The sequence below is a fragment of the Antrostomus carolinensis genome, unplaced genomic scaffold (assembly GCF_000700745.2).
Source record: "Antrostomus carolinensis isolate BGI_N321 unplaced genomic scaffold, ASM70074v2 scaffold30158, whole genome shotgun sequence".
In the NCBI taxonomy this organism is placed as follows: domain Eukaryota; kingdom Metazoa; phylum Chordata; class Aves; order Caprimulgiformes; family Caprimulgidae; genus Antrostomus; species Antrostomus carolinensis.
Genome location: NW_010334136.1, coordinates 12,128 through 30,140, shown reverse-complemented (window position 1 = coordinate 30,140; position 18,013 = coordinate 12,128). Strand labels below are relative to the sequence as shown.

At 48.1% G+C, this 18,013-nt stretch overlaps 1 protein-coding gene across 1 annotated transcript in view; it reads right to left on the bottom strand.

The window, feature by feature from the left end:
* Positions 1-1,708: 1,708 nt before the first annotated feature.
* NT5DC2 (5'-nucleotidase domain containing 2) overlaps positions 1,709-18,013 on the bottom strand; it is a gene marked incomplete at its 5' end in the record, with an annotated part of 20,643 nt that continues 4,338 nt past the window's right edge. The window contains 10 exons of the mRNA XM_010174123.2: positions 1,709-2,081; positions 2,561-2,625; positions 2,858-2,998; positions 3,466-3,552; positions 7,120-7,201; positions 8,970-9,071; positions 9,581-9,683; positions 10,348-10,408; positions 13,605-13,733; positions 17,537-17,630. Of these exons, the coding sequence (XP_010172425.2) occupies positions 1,943-2,081; positions 2,561-2,625; positions 2,858-2,998; positions 3,466-3,552; positions 7,120-7,201; positions 8,970-9,071; positions 9,581-9,683; positions 10,348-10,408; positions 13,605-13,733; positions 17,537-17,630 (1,003 nt within the window). The remainder of the gene's footprint in view (positions 2,082-2,560; positions 2,626-2,857; positions 2,999-3,465; positions 3,553-7,119; positions 7,202-8,969; positions 9,072-9,580; positions 9,684-10,347; positions 10,409-13,604; positions 13,734-17,536; positions 17,631-18,013) is intronic.

Sequence of the window (18,013 nt, the reverse complement as noted above, 5' to 3'; positions counted from 1 at the left end):
TGTGTCTGTCTGTGTCTGTGTGTGTCTGTGTCACTGAGGGTTGCCGACACTCACACCTTGTACTTCAGCACCTTTCTCTGAGGCGTCCCCTGGCAGAGGGTCCTCCACACCCACCTGGTCCTTTCTCTCGGCTGCCCCCCGCGCCGCTGCCCCCGACACCACGGCTGCCACACTGCCCCACTCTGCGTCCCAGAGCCCTGTGGTCGCTCACCCCTTTCACCACCTGCTAACTGCCCGACCCCGCACCAAAGTGCCTTGGTTCCCTGTTCCCTCTCTCTCCTGCCTGTCCCCCCAACACTGTCACCCTTGTTGCCATCTGCAAATGGTGCAGCAGTGAGGGGGAGGTGGACTAAGGCAACCAACATCTCCAGAGCACCAAGAGCTCTGCCTCCAAACGTCCCATGACTGCCCCTGCATGTCAGTTCCAGTGACAGCAGCCACACTACTCATCTCCTGTGTGCTGTGGGGAGCACACACTACTCCCCACCCCAGAGATGTCTCTCACCCCTTGACACCCCCATAGCCATCGTCTTCCCACACACCCAGCTTCCCACTGGAATGACATTCTCCTGTTTCCCTGGGCCAGCCAGCACCAGGGTGGCACAAACAACCCCCCACCCACCTAACTCCCCTTTGTCCCACCCCAAGGCTCTGCCCGTCCCTCAGTGCAGTCTCAAGCCTGGCCCAAACCAGCATGGCCCCGAGCCCAGTGACGAACCTACTTTCTGTACCTCACATCCTAAAGCAGTTCAGACCTGCCTGGGCCCCAGCCCATCACCGTTGGCATCTGGTACATGCTCTGGCACCTCTATTATCCCCTCTTTCTTCTTCCTCCTCCTCAGGAAGCACCTCAGTGCTTTGCTGACCCTGCACACCCAGCAGCACTTCACCCACACCCTCCTTGACATCCACACCAATCCCTCTCTACGCTTCAGGCCACACCTCAGCAAACACAGGTGGAAGGCCACCACGGCTGCTGACACCCTGAAAGGCTGAACACATCCCTCTGCAAGTCACAACAGACCATGCCTCATCAATTGCCAAAATATTGATGTCAAGTAGCATCAAACCCAAAAAATCCCACCAGGGCATGGCACTAAGCTCACTCAGAAACCAGGCACGTCATCAAACACTTATTTTTAGACCTTCTGACCTACTCCCACTCAGCTCTCACACAGGACTTGTACATCCTGCAAGTTTAACTAACAGTTACCTACCAGTATCACCAGCTGGACAGACCAGTCTGGTGGGGAGCAGGATGGGGGTGAGGGCTGCTGGTACTAGTTCTGGGTGGGTAACACTGCTGATGCTTTGTCAGCCATGATTCACTGATGTGCTTCACTGGCTGCCCAGTTGGCAACCCTGTCCCCTCACTGTCCCCCTGCAGAATCACTCCCCTTGTCGGGGCAGCTACCAACCTGACACACCTTGTCACACCTCACCTGGGAGGCTGCAGCGTGCTCAGCAAGCACCAGAGACTCAGGACTCCATTTCTGAGTCACTTCTCTGGGCACAGAGCAGGGATTGGCAGCTTCCCACCCCCAGCACTGACTCTCCATCTCACCTACTCCTACAGAGAACTCTCTGTGGCTCACGTATGGCCCAGAACAAGCACCCCTCCTCTGTCCAGCCTGCAAAGCACCTCAGGGAAAGGGATGGAGTCAGTGAAGGGGAAAAAAAATAAAGCACACCATCTACACACACATGTAAGTGTCAAACGCCCTTTAGTGGTAGACAGAGGTGCTGCTGGCCGAGCAGCCCGGCCCCACGTACAGCCTCACGCTGTGCCGGTGCCCGGAGTACCTGGCCCTTCACCGGATGTGCACCATCTCCTCCAGGAAGGGGGTTTTCATGCAGCCTGTGCAGAGCTGATCCATCCAGAGCGGAGCCTCGTGCTGCAGAGGAGTGCGCCGGGGGTAGAAGGTGAAATTCACATCATAGTTCAGCATTTTTTTAGGCAACTGATGGATGCCATGTAGATATCAGAGAACCGCACCAGCCGCCGAGAGAAGTACGTGGGGTTGTGAAAGGTGCGGAAGATGCTTCCAAACTGGGGGTTGAACAGGTTCTTCGTCAGCGACCTGAAAGGAAACCCATGGTGCTCTGTAGATAAAAGGCCATGGTCACAGATTCTTCCCCCTCCAATCCCTTATCCCTGAGCCACCTAGCTTCCAGCAGACATTCTGGGATCACCCGGAGTACCCTCCCACCCAGGCTGTGATGCAGACCAAGTGAGACTGTGACAAATACTCACCCCACTCACTCTTCCTTGTTACCTGTTAGGGCAGGGACCCACCCGCAGTGCCAGGAGCTGCAGCAGCAGACAGCTCATCAACCCCCACACCAAACACAGGGTGACACCACCTCCCCTTCCCACCCTGCCTTCAAACCCATCCAAGCTCCCAGGCTGCAGGGCTGCACTGCTGCATCCTCCTTCAGACATGGGACACCAGGGAGGACCACAGGCCAACAGCTGCAGTACCACCGTTCCCAAAACAGGTTGCAAAATAGACCCTGGGAACTCCTGAGAGACCTCATGAGTGAGAGGAACAAAGCTCACCTGATCTCCTGCCGTTCCTTCATCCACTCCAGCAATACTTGCTTCGACTCTGCATCCTGATACATCTGCAAAGCCAACAGCAGAAAGCACCAGTCGTATCAGTCCTGTGGGCCACACCTCAGCTCCCCCCAGTTTCCATTGTAACTCATGAACCCACAAGTCCACTGCACCAGGAGGAGGACGAGATATTTTTGAGAACACAGGCAACATGGGGCATCCCTGATTCCCACACCAAGCCCAAAACACAAACTCAAAAGGCAGCATGCTACCCGCCCCGCTCAGACAGGAGCTGTTTACCTGCATTCTCTCCAGCAGCCCTGTCAGGGCCTGCTGCCAGGTCAGGGAGTGCATGTACTGCTCTGTGTTTATAATCCGAATCTCCGTCTCCAGTTCAGGAACGATGGCTCCAGTCCTCCAGCCATGACGCAGCATGAGGTCCTAGAGGTCGGGGTGAAAAAACAACCAAGAATTCAATATAAAGAATGAAAGCCAAACACAACCCTGTTTCCTAGAAGAGTGGTCTGTTCCCATTATGGATTCTCAGGGGACAGGCACCCATGACCCATGCCAGTAACACCCATCTCCTGGCCAAGAGCTGTGGAGAAACGTTGGATTCACACAAACTGCTCCGAAGTTCACAGACCAGCAGATGTTCTTTACCCACAGGAAGTATTTCAGAAGCCTTTTCTCCACTGCTTGATTCTGTGTGACAGCAGAGTGGGGATGCTTATCTGTCACAAGTGTGCCCCAAAAGTCACAGCCTGCAGAGCACCCAGCACAGCGTAGTGGAGACCTGAGCGCTCGGAGCAGGGCCCTGCCTGACACTCCAACACAGCTGCAACCACAGCAGCCACACAGGCTTGTTCCCACCTCTCCCACTGCAGAGCAGAGACCTCTTCACTCACCGCAAGGTCGCTGTACAGATGGTCACCAAAGTACAGCACTTTGGACCCACGCCAGCCTGTCAGCCTCAGAAAATCAAAGAGGTTACCCTGCAAGGAAAAGGAGCACAGAGAGAAATGTGGTTACAGGCCAAACGCCTCCATCCTCACCATGTGGTACTGGGCAGCCACCTCAGCAACCCTGTCAACACAATTGGACATTCAACCTTACCACATGCAGATATAAGCACTCTCATGTCAACCTGCTCACCCCCCCACCATCCAAACCCAGAGGTTTCTGTCCTTCCCCACCTTATCTCACTTCCTTCCCATGTGACAACCCCCCTGTACATCCCTGAGCTTTTCTCAGACTAAAGACAATGGCAGAAACTCTTCCGAACCCAAAAGGCAATCCAGGGGGAAGTTCTGTGCTCTAGGGCACAGCAAGTCAAGAGGACTACATGAACCAAAAAGGCAATAAAAAAAGTAGTTTAGAGGCCAAAAGTGAGAGACACCAACTTAGAAAAGCCTGAGCAACGGACAGAAAGAACTCTGGATGTTCTGTGTTTAGAAGTTGTCAGGCTCAGGTGATAACAGTTTCGCCCCACAGGGTGCATCAGAGGTAAGGTAAGGTGAGCACCATCACGCGAGGCTTTTGGAGTCAGGAGCACTTGAGGCTGTTCTCACATCACTGAGCACCATCCCAACCCAAAAGATTACCAACGCCCACGCGTTCACAGGAATTACTTAACCAAGCCAAAAAGCCAAGCAGCTTGGGTAGGTTCACAGCTAAGTAAAACAAACCAAACCCCAAGGCATCAGCGAAAGCGCTGCACAGGGCAGCCTTCAAGGCTTTCCAAGCATCTGTCTGCACACAGAGGAGACTTCAGGGACCCCCCTTCCATCTCCATACAAGTTTTCCACATGAGTCACAACAGACACAAAACCCACTAGGAAAGAAAAAGTCCCCATCAACTCCAGCAGACAAGATGGTGGCAGCAAAATCAATCAGTGCAAACCTGTGAGCCACGCAGCAGCCATCTCTCCAGCCAGTCTCCAGTGCCAGGAAACAGAACTAGCACATCCACCCAACAGCACTGGCCCAGGCAGAAACCTCCCAAACACAAGCCAGCTCCCACAACAGCCTGCAGTCCTGCATGTGGCCACTGGCAACAAGCTGTATGCATGGCAAAGGGTGTCCAGCACCAGGGTGCTGGGTCTCCTGCAGCATCACCGGCGATGCACACTTCCCTTAACAGCATGAGAACACAAGGTCAGGCATGCCTCTGCACTTCTTGGACATGACATTGCTGCTGCTCTCTTGAAGGTTGCTCAAGAAGCCATTGACAGAGCAGGGAAATGGACCACAGCCTTGGGAGGAGGATGGTCCTCAAACAGCAGTGGATCTGACAACCAGCAAACCTGCACTTGGACCTCCACTGAGCCCTAGACTTGTTACATGACCTCCAGGAGCTGTCTGTCCTTCTCCCTGCCTCTGGAGATGGCAGACTAGGGGAGGGATGGCAGTACGGACGTGCCACAAAGAGAAAACACCACCTCTATCAGAAAGGAGGGACTAAAGGGCCATCACTTGAACTTCCCAGTCCCCGGTGTGACACCAGTCCCTGAGATCCCATTCATCTGAGATACCCACAGCACAACTGCCATGCCTCTGTGCTTCAGAAGACAGGAACATGTCTGCTCAGAGGCCTCCAGCAGCGTTGCCAGCACAGCAAGATCTGTGGCCACTAACACTTACCAGAAAGAAGCATACTATGGCACCTCAAGAAACCAAAAATGCTGGGGACAAGGTGTACTACAACCAGGATACACTCTCTGTCACAGCCCAAAAACTAGTTAGGCAACAACCTTGATGCAGCTGGATGAACACTGTGGTGGGGGAGAACCAGAGAGGACTCCAAAATTCCACCCATCCCTCCTTCCTCCCTCTTTTCCCTTCCCCAATGCACCATTCATTTGGGTGAGCAACCTGTGGCCACAAGATATGGGTGGTCAAGAGCAGGATTTAATTCAGCAGTAAACCCCATGCCTGAGGTGGACCTTTTCTTCTGAGGGAGCTGCTCTAACTCACTGGGGAAGTTTGCCCATGGGAGAGAGACTTTGTATGAGCTCTACTTGCACGTTCCCAGCTCCTAGCTCTTGGCAGAGGATGGGACACTAGCAGAGCGCTTTGACAGACCCACCGGACAGGCCAGAGGCTTTCCAACAGCACTACTCCAGGACATGACCTACTTTTGTACCATAGGTCAGGTCCCAGCTACTTGACCACAATCTCACTAACAGTTTCTTCCCGTGGGATTGGACAGCTCACATAACCAAGAACAAACCGTCCTAAAGCCAGAGGCAACTTGTTCTCAGGGGACAGACAAGCTGCAAGGAGAACACCCCAAGGCAGCAAGTTCACCAGAGTAACAGCTCATCCTTCGGACATGTTTGTCCTTCAGGAAGGGGAGAGAGACAGGAGCAAGGCTTTGTGTCCTATTTGATCACCCTGATTTCTCTGCTCCCTCCTCCACAAGTCCACCTTTTCCATCCTTATGGAGGACAATATGGAGTGAGGTGTGGAAGACCTTTGCCTGCAGATCACATTGCAGAGAGCTCTGCCTTCTTACCCTGAACTGGCATGCTCTTGGGAGCTCCTCCAGGACAAGGGTTTCAGGACCAGGACATCAGAAGAGACAAGGGAAAACTGCACTATTGGCCACGCTGGACCATGTCAGAACAGAGCTCCAAGGGTCAAGGTTTCACTGTACACTGGGGCAGGGGAGCTCCCCTGCTGCACATGCAGAAGATGTTTCCCTGCTACCCCTTCTCACACAAACAGAGCAGCTGCAGGGGAAAACTTAGCCTGGCTGAGGTAACCTGGTACGGGTCCTCTTGGGCAGAAAGGCAAGTACCCAACACCCTAACTCAACTGGCCCTGTTCTGACCTTTCCCCCCTTGTCCCTGTCCCAGGGACCCTCCATCTCTAATGCCAATCCCAGTTGAGCTGGGTGGAATAAATCACTTCTGCAGCATGACCCACACACGGAAATTGCTTCAGAGCTGCGGACAAAAAGTTTTCCTACTAGGCAGCTCTGTTACACCTCATTTCAGCTCTGCCTCCTGCAACTGTAAAAAGCTGGGATTGCCGGGAGAGCAGCCTTTTTTTATACCTGGCATGAAGCATCTCTCACCATTCTCAGCAGTTTAAACCATCACACAGTGACAGGTCACTCAGGCCTTGGCAGGGCTTTCTGATAGAGGAACAGACCCTTTATTCTAATCCTTACAGCCCAGCAGGCTATTGCTCCACAGCATGCCAAGAGACACGCTGAAAGCATTCAGGGGACAGTGTCCTACCAGGCCAGCAAGAGCTCTCTGCACGTGGACAGAGGGCATCTCTCACTGCCACCAGCCAGTGCAGGACACAGAGCCTAGAGCACGTCTTCTTACAAATACCCTCTAACTATCACAGGCATTCTTTTCAAGGACTTCTGCTTCTTCATTTTCGAACATCAAACATCCACAAGTGACCTATAGAAGAACACATCATTTTCCCCCACCCTGACTAAGCAGATTTTTCTGTTTTCCAGTGACTCCCAAAACTGGAGACTTATGAGTCCCCACCATTTCAAACTCTTGCTTCATACCCCTTATGCACCCAGGTCACTTTACCTCTTTGTAGATCTTTCCTTTCTCCAGCTGGTTTATTTTGTCCCACTGCAGTGAGCCTTTATCATCCAGTTTTCGAAAAGGTCTGGAAAAAAAGGGGGCAGATGTCAACTTCTTTTGATTTTTGGTGATTGTTGCTCAGCAACCACAACATTTAAATCAGAAAACTTGTTTACCTATGTAGCAGCTAATAAAAGCTCTACGTGAGAAGTCACCTTCTGGGCCTTCTGCACTATTTTCTTTTTTTTAAAGAGAAAGTGTGAAAGGGAAATATCTTTTCAAAATGCTTCCACTGACTGTAACCATTTCATGGCAATATCCCTAACAACTCTTCTTGCTTTTCAGATACAGAGAAAGGGAAAAAATAATACAGACCCCCTTTGAAATGCAAAAGCCAAGAAGGCTTTGCCATGAAACAGTTTGTGTCCTGTTCCAGTCTGGGTACACCTCAGCACAGCAGAGACCATGGAATGTCTTAATAGGATAAAGCAGACTGCAGAGCGGATAGAAAACAGTCTCCGTGCGGATCTTGGCAGCTGACCTGAGCTGGCTCCTGTTGTTCCTGAGGTCTTGCCTGATTATGTTCCTCTTGGACAGAAGAAACAAAACAAGGCTTAAGTTACTTGACCCCCAATGGATGTTCATGCTTGACGGGAGCTTTGCTATCCTGGGAGGTCCAAACTGGGAGCTCCAGGAACAAAAGCCTTGGTATGAAGCTGCTCCTGCTGCAAGCAGAGTACGGTCTCATGCAGAAGTAGTGTGATCCCGAGCTGCCACAGGGCAGAAGGAATCCAACCTCCCACAATGAACTCGACAGCCTACCCACTCCGGAGGCTCCTCACCCACGAGTGGTCTCCAGTGCACACCTGCATTTTCCCTCAGACAAAACACTCCACAGTTCACTACAGCTCACTATCAGGAGGTTCCCCCTCACCTTGGATATATGTGTCCTGTCATTCCACTGGCCCACCACACAAGCAAACTTTCAGCAGCATGCAGCCATAAGGTTTTATGTCCTAGAGGTCCAGATCATCATAGCTCCACACTACATTTGTAAAACACTTCACCCACATCCCATGGAGAAAACATCTACCAGGTCAGCACAGCTTTTAAAGCCATCTCTAGGTTTACTCTTGTTTATGCTAGTGGCCTGGGAAATGGGGGAAGAATATACATTAATAGGAAAGACCTCTCCCTCAAGAGCAGTAATTTCTGGTCAGGCATAAATTGAGGCAACAAAGCAGACACAAGTTCCCAAGCCAATAATCCAAAGAGCAAAGCGAGGACAGTAGCTTGCCTATCAGCTAGTCCCTTGGCAGCTCCTAACTGACCACAAAAACCAGCTGCCATGTACAAAGGCTTCCAGAGCTGCCAATTACAAAACAGCATGTATCCAGTAACATAAAAAAACAACAAAAAACCCAAACCACAGAGATATTTGCTGTGGGGAACAGGAAAAGGAAAGATTGTGGCTCATGACCCAGAGTCAAGAAACAGCCAGCTCTCATACACACAGCTCCACTCTTCTTTTCTTTCTAAAGACTTAAGTACATTAAAACCCCTAAAAACATCTATGTTAAGACAAAACCAATGAGGCTTAAGATAGCCAATTTTAGAATTACACTTTCTGCTTGGCACTACCCATTCTATCCACTTATTCCCAGACTGGTTGATTTTTATCTCCTCAGAGAGTATCTGAGGGGGCACTGGAAGGCTGGATGCCTACTGGACCTAGATTATGCTTAGAAAAACACTACTTTTCTGGCAAGTAAAGAAATCCTTTTACTCCAGTGAAGGGGGCTGGAAACCTCAGACCTCCATGCAGCAATGCAATATCACCCTGGGACACGTACTTCCGTCGATCAGTGAAGAAGTTGGGCTTGTCAGCTTGCACAATGACCATGTCGAATAAGTCCCTCCAGTTCTTGCCAACCATGTGTTTCATGCCTTTGTCCCTAAGGGCAAAGAAACAGAAAAATTAACAGATGGATTAGTCTTTTTCACCCAACATTGCATCTTCACAACAGTATGTCCTAAATTTACTCTGATTTCAGTAACAGAGAATATTTAAGCACTGAGATTTGTGAATCTCCCAAGGCTGTCTCATTGCATGGACGACTGATGTAGCACTTTGACTGCTTCAAGCTGCCCCACCTTTCTTCTGCTACCATGGGAAGTCCAGAGGAGTCTGTGATGCAGCAGAAGCTGCTAGAGGTAATCCAAAGTGGCAGCTCTGTAACATTCGGGCTAGCCACAGCCTCATCTCTTCTTCAAAAAGTGAGTCAATGGTGTAGAGAGAACTGTGGGGTGCAACATTCACCACAACCAGATCCCAGAAAGCACTTTCATCACTATTGCCACAAAAACCTCTAGCACACAACTTCCAGATGCTCACAGGAGATATTGCACTGCACAGCTCTTGCTGGGCTGTGGTGACCCGTCGATATGCGATAACGGTACTTACACAAAGCTAAAGGGACTGTTTGTAATGAGGAAGAGTTTCTTCTTGTGGTTCACCAGTCGGTTTAGCACAGCATAGATTTCATCCCCATGCAGAATATACTGTTCTATATCAGAATAAAACAGACATCATCAATCAAAAAAATTTGGCATAAGTCATGACCACATTTCTTTAAAAACAAACCCAAACCTAGCCCCTATACCACTAGGGATGCAAAAGGCCTGAGTTAGGTCCCCCTCAGGCAGGCAGGCAGAGAACCACCATGGTGACAAAATGTCCTTTCTTATCCTCATCAATCCCATCTATAGGGAAGAGAAAGACTGAGGAACTGAAAAGATCAGCAAAAATAGGGTTGATACCAAACCATCGCAAGGGACAGGCACAGCCACTCCAGGCCATGTTGCTACCAGGAGTTTTCTTTCCCTTGAATGACCAGGAAGCCTTCCCAATGGTGCCTTTGCATGTTCACATCATGCCAAGGACTATCATCCCTCACTTACAAAATGAAGGGAAAAAGAAACACAAGCAATGAGGTATCCATCTCCTCCATTAAAATAGATCCTCCACCTGTCCCTAAATACCACTGGGTTCTTAATGCCACTCTACCCCTCAGCTGCCTTTAGGCATCCACAAGCAAGTATTTCATTAATTTCTGTGTCCCCCTGGCTCCTGTGACTGCGTGTAGGTCCTACACACTCATCTGACACAGGACACCACATAGTACGAGACACATCAAAATGGATTTGGTTCCAGAGCTCTATTTAACTCACCCATATCTTTTTCAATCCATTTGTACATCACTCCTTTCACATGTACATCTCTGATAGCATCCTAAAGAAAAGAGCAGGGAAAAAAAGCTTCAGTTTCACTTATGGCATTCCTGTTCACCAGCACACAAACCTGTTGTCACCACTGAGGACCAGTACAGTAATGACACATCTCCTCTTCTTGCTGAATGAACAAAAGCTACATTAATGCTAAGCAGAGGACCTTGTACAGCGAGGCTCACCCACATGCCAAAAAGTACACAGTGACTAGCTCAGCTGATGCAGTACAAGGGGAAAAACCTCAAAACCTATCCGTGAAAGCACAGTTTCCTTCCTGCTCGTGGAAACCAGCACATGTTAACACACCCTTACCAAGGCAATCAAGACTGTGCAATTCCAAAACTGTGTACTGCCCCAAAACCATACTGGCCCAGACACCAGCTGGCTTTTCTTCCTCTCTACATCTGTGGAAGCTCTGCCAAATGTGACCCAAAGGCTGGGAGTGTAGATGAGGTGACCAGCAGCAGTGGTGAGCATCTGTGATTCCAAAACACTCCCCACAAGCCAAGGAGGGCTACAGCTCCCAGCCCTAGATGGCCAGTGGGCACAGGTAGAGCAGAAGCTTCCACTAGGAGGGTGAGGTTTTTTGGTTTGGTTTGTGGGTTTTTTTAAACCAAAATAGAGCTGGTCACTTTTCAGGAGGGAGGCAAGTTAAAATAGATACCATCAGGGGTGTCCAAATATCCTCTGTTTTCCAGGTCAGAGGCCAAAATGCAACACATTTTTGGACATCCTCAACTGAGATTCTTCCCAAGTCTCCAGGTAGGCCAGATACACAAAACCATTTCCAGAACAGCAACACATTTTAATCCCTGACAATTTAGATCAGTAAACAAATGCTGCCTTTCCCCTAGTGTAACAGGACTCTTAAATACCCGCTGCACTACTTGCTCTCCTTCGGGAGCTGCCCTTTCAGCCTGGATTCCTACACTCACCACTGACACACACAACACCACACAGTCACCTGGTCTCACAGCAGCACTAGTGAAACCTGCTCATCACCCCAAAAATAATTTCCTTCAAAGCTGGGAGAGAACCAGAATTTGCAGCTTAGATGAGGGATGATGAAGGAGGAGGTGGCACCTCTTCAAAACAGAGTTTTAGGAGTCTCTTTCAACCATATAGATTGGAATAGTAAAAAGGCAGAGGTCACATCTCATTCACCAAGGGACTGCCTTATTAGAAAGAAACCAAACAAGACGCAAGAGCACTAAGAAGAAAACAGTTTTCTTTGACCAGCACTAGCAAGCAATGCTTTGTATTTGTGTCAAAAATACTATTGCAGAGCAGAAAGAGATTCCTTCTCTAAAGGAATGCTCCTTCCCTAAATCCCTGTCCCCTAAAATCAAAAGAAGCTAAAGAAAATCAAAAAGTGGATGGGGAAAGAACTATAAGGTTCCTGCAGGTAAAATCTTGGTAGCCTGGGAAGGTGCCCAACAGAGCTCAAAAACTCCTCCAAAGGAACGCAGGGTAAACTCTACGCTCTTACAGGAAGTGACCAAACTGGTGTGACAGGACTACTTGGTTTACATGTCAGCTTCAGCCTTTACCATTGCCTCAGGGTCTGCTCTTTTGACTCAGTGCAGTGTCTCTAGCACTCAACCTGCTCCCTAACACACAGTGCTGCAATCAGGATTACCACTAAGTTTTACAGAAGAGTATCAGGTTTAGACAAGTCTTAACCTATCGTGAGCCTGTGTTGTAATAACGGCTGGGGCTACGCAGGTCCTCTTGGACACCCATCTGTGTAGGCACAAAAGGATCTCTGTGCAAACCGTTTCTTTGCATTTGCAGTTGGCTACTGCAAAGGGAGAAGTTTTGCAAAAATGATTGTTTATCCTCATTGAACAGAAAAAAAGCTCTTCTGGTGAGAGCACAGGACAGTCCCCACCTTTTCAGTATAGATTTCAAGCACTGGCACAGATACGCTGTTGGAAAAATCTTCACTGCCTACCTCAGTCGTTCCTCAGGAATAACCACATCCCTCAGCAAAGGATGCGAAGACAAATGCCACACTCGGGAGTTTTGGGCCCCAACCACACCATTTACCCTGTATTGAGTAGGTATTAGGCTATGGCAACTACCCACCTGCTCTCAAGATTTCAATTAGGAACAAGTCCATTTTAACCTCAAATGAAAGCTCAGAAGACAGTCTTGACAAAAGGCCTCAGGATTCAGCTGTATCCCCTCTTCCTATTTGTCCCACCTCAAAAGCAAAAACAACTACAACTATTAACACCCTAGAAACATGTTAAGGTCTTGTGGGAAACTAGCTGGCATGCTCTTATCATGGACTAACAGAAGGTCAGGATGTAAGGTGTAATCCTTGTCTGCAGCAAAGCTGACGGGGTAGATCCTTATCACAAAAGAAGCAGCACAGATGTGGCAATCCTCACAAGAAGACGGAACAGTGTACATACAGGTTGCTACCACTGGATGAGCAAAATATCCCCACAAGGTACAAATTAAAAATCCCTCTCCATGAAAAAAAAGGCATGCAATAAGGTATGGCTACAGGGAAGGTGCATCATCTGTCAACAGAAGTCACACAGGGCAGAAATCTCAAGCACTTGTATCTTAAAGCACAGCATTAACTAGGAAGTCAAACAGTATCCCATGCAGCCCTTTCAAATGCCAGGAGTGAAGCTGGAGGGCACAGTTAGCACCTTGGAGTAACTGTCTCTTGGAAACTACAGTCACCCACTGAAAAACACCTCAAAAAGGTCAGACTACTCTGTAGCTGCAAAGGGAAGGAGTGGATTCTCAGAGCAGGCAAGAGCAGGTGTTTCACAGCAATCACTATATAAAACAAACTGTGTGATACACGGTCAGACCAAGCCTCTTTGAGATATTAACAGGAAAACACAGAGCTTAAAAGTCTGCAGAAGCAGAAAACATTCACGGACACATGAAGGGCCTTTTCCATGGAAGGGCCTTCAACCTAACCAGCCTAGGCACTCCTGCAAGAGATAACGTACAGCAACACCAACTCTGTCGTACAGACAGAAACCTATAACATATTCTAAAAACACAGCTTTGAGTGTTCCTTGGTAATGCTTTAATCTAAAGAGGCACGATGCTGTCATATTAGGCTACTCACTAACAGCCCCTTAGGTTTGGCTACTGCAGAACTCACGGTGCTAACAAGCCAAAGAGCTCACAATTCTGATGTGGAATGAGGCAATTAACATTTTACTTACAGATATATCCTTGTAAAGATGCACCTGGTCAAACTCAATGCCATGAGTTATGAAGTAATCAATGACTGAAGAGAGCAGCGTCATTTCAGGAAGAGAAAAGATGTCCATAAACTGCTTAAGTGATGGACCCTGGAAAGCAAAAAAATGAAGGAGACACACTAAACAAAAAATATTTTTTTACAAAGTAAAGCCAACAAACTCATATGACCCAGCACTATCTGGAAGACATTCCAGGCTAACAAAAAGAAAAATACCAATGTGGAAAGTCCTAGCCACTCAGCAAGTAGCCCCCTCTTCTCAACCAAAACACTAACCTAATGTATTAATACTTGACAAGAGAGAGGCTTCTCCTTCACAGAAATCATTTAAACCCAGCATCATTACACCATGGGGTGAAGGTGGAAGAAGCGGGGAGTCATTCCTAGACACTAACTTTTATTTCAACCCCATGCCCTCTGCTTCCCAACTGGCCTCTTGGTGTTACTGCCAATAGACAACACTCTGCTACAGAAGTGGCTATGGCCCTTGCTGGAGGCGCTTCATTGCTCATCTAAACCAGGCTGACATGGGACACATGGGCACCAAAGCTGCTCTAACCACATTCCAGTGAGGTTTCACACAGCAATGCAAGAATCACTCCAACAAACAGTTTGTCGATGCCTGCCTGCCCTTGAGTCCCTTGAGTCGCTACGGAAAACCCAGAACACAGAAGAAAGAAGAAAAAGAAGAAAAGAACTTCACAAAGAAGAAAAAGAACTTCAGTCCACCAATGCAAGAATCACTCCAACAAACAGTTTGTCAGTGTCTGCCTGCCCTTGAGTCGCTACGGAAAACCCAGAGTGGGCACAAAGAAGAAAAAGAACTTCAGTCCACTCAGCAGTCAAGTGGAAATGGACAATTAAATCCTGACCAAGGAATAACTCACCTGGCCTTAAGCAAGACTGCAGCTCTCCCACACGTTTGCTATTTTTATTGTCTATCAATCACAGACCTATCAGCAGGTCAACAGCCAATGCTGTCTCCAGAGAGGCCATCCAGTAAAATAAAGCTTTTTTATTCAGTATGTACCACCTGTGCAGAAGACTATGGTGAGTCTCACTAGTAAGCTGAAGCTGGAATAAATTTTTTCATCTTTCATTGCTGAAGTGCCAGATCAGCCAGGGAACAGCTACTAAGGTGCTGTATATGAAAAGCAAACTGGGAAGTGCACAGACCTCTGAGTGAACCCGGTCACCAGAGGTTCCCTGGCAATCCAGTTGCATCATGCCTGTGCATGTGAGCTTTGAGCAACCCATGACTGACAGACACAAAGTTCTGACTCTCTAGGATAATACTGGTCCACATCAGAAAGCATTTATTATAGCTATGTGAAAGGCAGACATGAAAGCAACATCCAAAAGATCACAGAAGGTACATACGGTGGAGCTGACAGATGGCGCGTCCTGCCTAATGGCAAACCATGTGCCACTGTCACGTCAGGATGGAACAACATTAACATCTCCCATTTAGTCTGGTCTGGTAAGGGTAGAACAAGAGACCAGTACACTTTGCAGCACTATCTAAAAGCAATATTGGGGCAACACAAATTGAGGTCAAGAAAGGTCATGCAAAAAGGGCCAAGAAATAATAAACAACATTTTGTCCGGGGTCTACTACCAAAAAATGTTGCAATTACAAATCTATGTTGGTGAGCTGAGGGTTATACAATTTCCATCCAACCAGGACAGGACAACTTGACCTACAGCAGAAGAGAACACAAAGGACACCCTCTGGTTTGGGCCACATATTGCACACAGTGGTGCTGCTTAGCAATACTCACTGAATCCCTTCAACAGACTTCTGTCCATTTTGATGTGTGGTTGCTAAGGGAACATTTCTCCCACTTGCAAAACCAACATTTCCTGAAAACAGTCCCCACCTTTTTTTTCTTGTTCAGGGATTCTGGGAAAGAAGCAAGAGGGACACAGACAGGCAGTTCCTACTGAAATCACCAGGTATGGGATTTAGCAGAGCACAGCAATGACCTGTCCCACCTTTCAAGACCTTAAGCATAAAAGAGACAGTTAAATGTTCAATGTTAACAGCAAAGACTTACCTTGTAGTTAGTCAACTCTAATATTGTTTTTGTGCCTTGTGTCATCATCCTACAAGGCAAGTCCAGCCTCCCCACCTCCCTTTAGAGGCCTTGACTTCCTCACAGCAGACATATTGATATAAGTCGGGATGAAAACTGGACCATAGTTTTAGAAAGAACGCTAGGTACACTTTTTCCACAACACCCATGAGTTCTCCACTCCCATTACTGGCCAGCACTAGTTCTGCCAATGAAAGCCATACTAGCTGCATTGTCTGACCCTGGGCAAGATCTGTGCCTGCCTACTGCAGGTGTTGGGATGCCGGTAGCTGTCCACACACTCATGCCAGCAGAAGATAAAAGAAACCCTTAAGGGAGAATATTCACATGCTTCAGCTACATCAGTCCCACTTGTCTTATGCCTTGCCTGGAATCAGGGACCTGGCAAACCTTCCTGTTACAAAGGGAGCAACATCAGCATGGCAGACTACCTTAACCCCTTGCTTTCCCACTAATGAGTTAGTGGCACAGGCTGAGAAGACATTCCTGGATGCAAGAGTCATTAATTGTATGTACTTTTGTTCTCTTTGGGATCTACCTATTTGTTTATGGAGTTCATTACATTATTAGGAGAGGAGATTCACCTTTTTGCAAAGAATAAGCTGCTCTCTCTGCTTCTGTGGCCAAATGTTATACTGATTTTTTCAGTATTAAACAACAGGAGAGAAGAAAACACCTGGTACATACAAAGCAGCATAGAAAAGCACCTTGGCATGGACACCTGCTCATAGCAAAGGCCACAGCTCAAAGCAGATATCATGCTTACATTTTTTAAAAAGAAAGGTGAAATAATCTCAGGTTTGCCAGGAGTGAGGAGAATTGCACAGCAGAAGGCTAATAGAGCGCAGTTTACAGACATATCAAATTCTAAACAGAAACATCCTATTCCAAAGCTGAAAACAACACTGAGCTATAAACAGAGTATACACTTATGCAGAAAGCAACTATTCAGATTAATTGTTCCCAAGAGAGAGAGAGAGAGAGAAATCAAAAAGTGACCTTGCTGGAGACTTCACACAGCAGACTCAAAAGGGTATTAGCAGAGGAAGCCTGCCCTTCTCCTTCCAGCTTCCCCTAAGGCAACTGAACTAACAAAGGGTAAGAAACAAAGCAGTTCTGGGGGGAAAGGGATGTGAATGGCCCTGCTTGCCCACTGCACCACATCAGGCACTTAAGGAAGAAAAATTTCTCCTAACTTCCTTTAGTTCAGGCAACCAAAGGATTTCTACAGCCCCTATGGACAGAATTCAGTCCTTTACTATGACAGTGAGCCTTTCTGCCTAAAAAAAGTCCCCTAACAGTCATGGAAGCCAATCCTATGAATAATATCCACTGAATAAGTCTGAAGAGGTGTGGAGGAGAGATCCCTTTCATGAAATAAAAAACCCCTACCCAAAACCAAAGAGAGAAAGGCATTGCGAGCACCCTGCTGCTACACACCATATCCCCTCCCGCACAGCAAACACCATCACTGCAGGCTGACCTGGTAGCTTGGGAGCTAGATTTGGCCAAGAAACAAGCAAAGAACATCTCCCTATCAGTCTCCAGAGCCATTCAGCTCTAGGCCAATAGCCCTGCTGTTTAGAAAAGCTCCACAAATGGCTTTCACATGCTAAACTGCTAAATAACCTCTGGGGCAAATTCTCACTAGAACAAAAACACACACTGCAGCTCGCTAGGGACTGAGCCTTTCGGAGTCCAAGGGAGGCTGGAGTCATTTACATGCTCATACAATTCACTCTGTTTTTGTAGCTGCTAAAAAAGCTGCTGCATCATAGCAGTAAAGGGCTTACAATACCTTGCCATAGAAGTCACTCATCTGGTACAGGGGGATGTGCTGTGTACCACCGTAGAGCTCGATCAGCTCTTCATCAGGCACTGGTTTGAGCCCTCTAGACACATAACAACAGAAATAGTTTGTCAATAATCACCAGTCTGCATGGAGCTACAAACTGCAGAGAAAGAGAAGATAGGACAAAAAGGCTCCTTTCTAAAACTCACACATGTTTCTTGCACAAAAGAGAGAGCCAGGGAGCCTGACAGCTCCATGGTTTCTTAAGATTCACATAAAATCTTTCCCAAGACATTTTTCAGATACCTCGTTTGCTCCTTCAGGTTAATTGAGGGGCTTTATCCACATTCCAGCAGAGGGTTCAGACAGAGGCCTCCCTCTGTGTGCTGTCAACCTGCTGACAGGACTGCCCCACCAAACCAGCCCCACGACCTGACTCTGGCAGCACTGGGTAACTGCAGTTCTGGAGAGGTTGCTCCCACA